The 5,694-nt window shown below is 39.1% G+C and overlaps 1 protein-coding gene across 1 annotated transcript; it reads left to right on the forward strand.

The window, feature by feature from the left end:
- Positions 1-546: 546 nt before the first annotated feature.
- On the forward strand, positions 547-5,190 carry KCNK5 (potassium channel, subfamily K, member 5; the record flags this gene model as incomplete). Its single annotated transcript, XM_010183609.1, has 4 exons — positions 547-658; positions 2,097-2,263; positions 3,377-3,545; positions 4,370-5,190. Coding segments are annotated over 4 exons (1,269 nt in total), but the record flags the coding sequence as incomplete, so codon positions are not given.
- Positions 5,191-5,694: the final 504 nt, after the last annotated feature.

Raw genomic sequence — 5,694 nt, forward strand, 5'->3', positions numbered from 1 at the left:
ATTCAAGGACGATGACCAGAGTCCGGTTGCATGAAATACTTTGGGAAAGCGTTAATTTGTCTTTCTCTGCTGAATAGTATAGTCTTACATTGGCTTGTAGATGCTTTGACTTTGCCAGAGACAGCAGGTGAATTAACATTAATCGCACTTGGCTTTGCCAAGGATTCAATGACGTCCTGCTCATACTCAAGTCAAGCTGAGGCATGTAACAGTGTTTTGAAATGGATAGTAGTTCTGAAGATGTCCCTTATATTAAACCAAATTCAGGAGCTGCACTGGAGGTTAACTGCTAGTTCAGTCTGGAGGAGTGTGTTTCATCTCTGGAAGAGATCCATTTGGGTTAAACTGGTAAATCAAGTAAAAGCTTATCTAATTAAAACCCCTTATTTAAATTTCAGAGCACCTGCACTACTTTTTCTTAGGTGAAGCAAGTTTTTACTATTTCATAAAATTATTGTTAGCAATATACTAGACCTGAGGGGGACAGACACACTTCCTTTTCAGGCTGCTAAGATTTTCCAGTGACTGTAAACTGTTTTCTTACAGGTTGTGTCAAATGCTGCTGGACAGGGGGTTGCCATCACTGGGAACAATACTTTCAACAACTGGAATTGGCCTAATGCTGTGATCTTTGCTGCTACTGTGATCACTACAATTGGTAAGTATTTATTATGTCTGCTTTCCTAACTAGTTTTATGTGTCCTCTGTATGTTTGCACACTTCCATTTATGTGTCAAGCTAGCCACGGAATAAAGTCCCCATGGCTGGAGTTGCCCAGTGTACGTGTTCACCTGCAGGTTCATAAATGGAAAAAAACCCCAACCAAACCCAGATTTTTGGCACTCTCTCCATAGATATAGAGAAAAGAAATGTATGCCTTTCCAATAAGTAATGGATTCAAAGTGCTGTTGGGGTTGACTGGTGTAATTTCAGTTACATTAATTAGTGTACTTAAATTTTGAAATCATAAAATCCTGAAACAAAATCGTTACAAAATATTCCATTAAGCTAATATTTAAAGTGCATATGAGGGCTTTGTATATATTTTATATCCTGTTACTCACGTGCATCCTCTTAAGCAAATGAATTATCAGTGCTCTTGGCTTGCAGAACAATCTAGACTTTTTATCTTATCTCTTAAAGAAGGCAAAGTAGAACAAGTGTTGTCTTCTCACTACTGATTTGTGCTTCTAAAACCCTGTGCACTGAAAGACTTCGTCTTCTGATATACAGATTTTCACAGCTCAACTTCACCTGCCTTCTACTTGCTTTTACAGAAAAATCTTTGCTACATGGTATTAATACACCCTTGCTACACCTACAATGCAAAAAAAACCCCCAAACCAAACAAACCCACAAATGCAGAATAATCTGAGAAGGCTGGCGGTATATAGCAATTGAAGTCTTGCTGTTAAACCATATGCAGTACTGTGGTTTTCCTTATTATTTGAAGCTCACATTACCCAGCTCTTCATATATCTTATTACAAAAATTTGAAGTCAGGAACACACCTAAATAAGAAAGCTCTGGCAGAAGATCAGAAAATAGGCTGCTGATTTTAGAGCCTGAATTTTTAATGCTTCGTTCCGTTCTGTGACCAGCAAAGAACTAAATTCAGTTATAATACCTTGCTGTGTCACAACTCACCTTGCACTTAACTCCCAAATTTACCCTGGAAAGGTACCAGGTCACAGGTTGAATGTGTATAGTGAATCTTACACTTGGAAGCTAGCCTCAGGATGAATTTTGAGCTTTTATTCTATAAAAGTGATTCAATCAAGTTTTTAACAGGGCTGCTTAAGGTTGCAGAATCATATTAGAAGTTTTGAGATGAGCTTTATTTCATATTTATCTCATCCTGTTGAGAAAAAGATGCACAAAATCTAGGAAACACGGTGTTAATGGAATACAGAGTAGAACTGGGAGTCATCCAGATTCAGAAGATCAGCAGCTGGAGTAGACTAAAACTCTTATTAGATGGTGAAGTAAGGAGTGTGATACAGCAGAAGCCCACGCAATGTTGCTTTGTGCATAGGTAGAATTGCCTTGAATTCTCTGCAACAAGAACAGACCATGCACATACTTATCTCTTTTAGGTTACGGAAATGTTTCTCCAAAGACACCCTCTGGGCGTCTCTTCTGCATATTTTATGGGCTCTTTGGAGTTCCTCTCTGTTTGACATGGATCAGTGCTCTGGGGAAGTTCTTTGGCGGACGTGCCAAGAGGCTGGGCCAGTTTCTGACAAAAAGAGGAGTAAGCCTGGTAAGTCCCTCTCTTGTTTACTCTCGTGCTGTGTGTTTTTGATGCATGAATTGAACTTATGCTTCTTACCTTAGCTGCTAGTCTTGGTAGTAAATGAACATTTGCACAGCTATGAATTTTCCCAATTGATGTTGCATAGAAATAACTGAAAGGAGGATTGGCTCTCATATGCTAGTTCTGCAAGAACTTTTAGCCAGATGAGATCTGGTAGAAAACTTTGATACTAAATATGCAGCTTCTATGGAGACATATGTATCTCCTCACATTAGAAACCTGTAGGACAAATGCAGGTGAGGCTCTAGTTCAAAGACATTCTATGTGCAAGATCCTCTGGCACAGAAATAAGCAGTCCTGCTTTGTTCCCACTTGCTTCTATGGTAGCATGAGTACTTCCTGCTCTGCAGTGAACCAACTGGAAAATGTTTTGTTCAGAGTTACTGGATTGTGGGGTTTTATGTTTGAGGCTCTTTTTTTTTTTTTGGTGGTGGTTTGGTTCCCCACCCCAAGAGAATTCTAGCTTAGTTTTCACTCAGCACAGAGATGGGAGGCAATGCAGGGCCATAGTGCCTGGAGGACTGATTTAGGCCCTGGTTTCAGATACAGAGCAAGGACTTTGTTGGTTCAGCACCTGAGAAGAAAGTACAGAAAATGATGGTGAAATGCATGTGTGTGTGCAGCTTTGTGCAGAGGTTATGTCAGTGGCGAAGGGTAGGAGGTATAAAGAGGAGAGAAGTATCTTAAACACTTCTGATCCTTTATACTCCACGAACAAAAGGAAAATCAGAGCTACTGACTGCATTTCAGACTAGAGTGGTATGTCTGTATCCTGCCTGTTTATAAAATATTGGGAACTCCTTAAACTTTTTTTGAGAGTGTGAAGGAAAATTGAGGATATAATCCTGTTTGAGCAAGTAGTTGTAAGAATAGCGAGTTCTGCATAAATGAAAAAAAAGTAGTGGTGCATTTACTTGAGTCAGTTGACTTCTAGTTATAGATAAACTGTTAGCACAAAACTCTGAAATGTTTGATACTGTCAGATGATACTTGATGCTATGGATAGGAAAATAAAATTTGAGATCTTTCCGTGACTCTTTTTTTGTTCTTTCTTTACAGAGGAAAGCACAAATTACGTGCACAGCTATTTTCATTGTTTGGGGTGTCTTGGTCCATCTGGTTATTCCCCCCTTTGTCTTTATGGTGACTGAAGGATGGGATTACATTGAAGGCCTCTATTTCTCATTCATCACTATCACCACCATAGGATTTGGAGATTTTGTTGCAGGTCAGTAATTGTATTCTTTTACTGTGTGCATAGAGTGGGCAGTTCTGTTTCCAGACTCTAATTTGAAAAGGTGTTTTCTAAGCTTTTCCAAAACATTTTGCTGAATAGAAGGTTCAATGAAAGCTGGGCACTGATTCAGTGGACTAGATCTGTTTCTTCAGTCTTGGTTCAGCTACCTAAGGCCTTTATTGGACTCAGTCTGGTGCCAAGTTCTGGAGTTTGTAACTCTTTCAGATATCCCAGGTTCCTTTTTCAGGCAAGGAGCTATCCTGTCCCCTATAACAGTTAAGCATTTCTGAATGGGATCCAGTATACTAAGCAGGATACATAAGTACTGGGCAGCGCTCTCTGTGCAGCTGTCTAGAAGTAGTCAACAGGAAATGCTGAGCATACTGGTGCCTCCCTCCTAAATCCTGTCTTTCTCTAAAATCCACTGCTTTGTTCAGGGCTTTGGAGATGGTCCTTGTAAATGGATTTCTGAATCCTTTTCTCAAGGAAAGTACCTATATCCATACCTCCATGGCAGCAAGAAGGTTTATAATTTTCAAACAGGAAGAAAGTTCATTTTCATAGCTTACGAGGAGATGATAAATATGCTGCCATTTTATGCTGTAGTCAGAATACTTGCAGCCAAGAAGTGGAAGACCTGGGATCAACTTTTTCTGTCAAAAGGGTTTTAGTTCCCCACTTAGTATCTCTCAGAGCAGTGTTCAAACAACTGGGCTGTTTATTGTGGAAAGGAGTAGTTTTCAGGATCGTAACTTCAAAGGTTTATCAGCTGTGAGTCCTCTTTCAGTAATACTCTTGTTTTTAATTCTTTGTAGGTGTAAATCCAGATGCAAACTATCATGCCCTTTACAGATATTTTGTGGAGTTATGGATCTATTTGGGACTAGCTTGGCTTTCACTCTTTGTTAACTGGAAGGTCAGTATGTTTGTGGAAGTCCACAAAGCAATCAAGAAACGGAGGAAAAAAAGAAAAGAGTCATTTGACAGCCATCCTCGGTCCAAAAAACCCCTTCAAATGGGTACCTCAAAGGATGTCAACATTTTCAGCTTCCTTTCGAAGAAGGAAGAGACCTACAATGATCTTATCAAGCAAATTGGGAAGAAGGCCCTGAAGACAAACAATGACAAAATTATTAAAGTAGAAAATGTCAAACAAAATATGCAGAATGCCAGTACAGATGCCCAGGTGACTTACACGAAGACAGAGTCATTTGAGTACGATGAGGCTTCTCTGGACATTCAAAATGGTCATGTGCTGAGGCCCATGCATGATAAACGTATTGGAGACAGCCCTCTAGAAGGAACTATGTTCATAAACCAGCTAGACAGGATTAGTGAAGAAGAAGGTGAAGTGTGGGATTCCAGAGACTATCGACCCTTAATATTTGAGAATGCCAATATAACATTTGTAAACGAAGAGGATGATGAAGAGGATGATATCTCAGATGATGAGGAAACATCAAAATCTTCCATGGATGATAATCTTGCAGAGGAATCTGAAACTGCAAAAAAACTTGTAAAATTCTCATCCTCTGATGAATCTACCTTTACCAATAACGAGCTAGAACTTTCTGTGCCTTATGAACAACTGATGAATGAATATAATACAGTAAGCAATGTGAAGGCTGCAACATGAAGCATGTTTGACAATGGTTTTCTGAAAGTGGTTAGTGCATATTGAACAAATTTATGGAGCAAGGAGAAAAGCATGTTTTTTGCAGTTTCTCCTGTCTCTTTGAAAACAAAAGCAAGTCCCAAACTAATAAACTCCAGTGTCCTTTTCCCATCCTAAGTTAGTTTCTGAGCCCATCAGCTTTGCTTATCTGAAAAACTTGTAAAATAACAGTTTAATTTGGAGTCCTGCTCCTTCTTGGGATTTTATGGTTCTTGGACAAAGTAAAAAGAAAAGACTAGTTAATTCACTGGACCTGCTCTGTGTTTATGCATTTCATTGAGGAATTAGTTTGGGAATGTAACTATACTGTTGCAAAGAGGCTGTTTTGGGCATCAAATATGTTCGGTTACTCCATTAGCCTTTCACCTCTGAAAACCTGTATTGGAATCCTGCTTTGAACACAAATGAAAGAAAGGGGTTTGCTTTTTTTGTTATTGTTTGTTGTTTCCCATTGTTGAGTTGTTA

Source organism: Mesitornis unicolor, unplaced genomic scaffold, assembly GCF_000695765.1.
Source record: "Mesitornis unicolor isolate BGI_N332 unplaced genomic scaffold, ASM69576v1 scaffold7904, whole genome shotgun sequence".
Lineage (NCBI taxonomy): Eukaryota > Metazoa > Chordata > Aves > Mesitornithiformes > Mesitornithidae > Mesitornis > Mesitornis unicolor.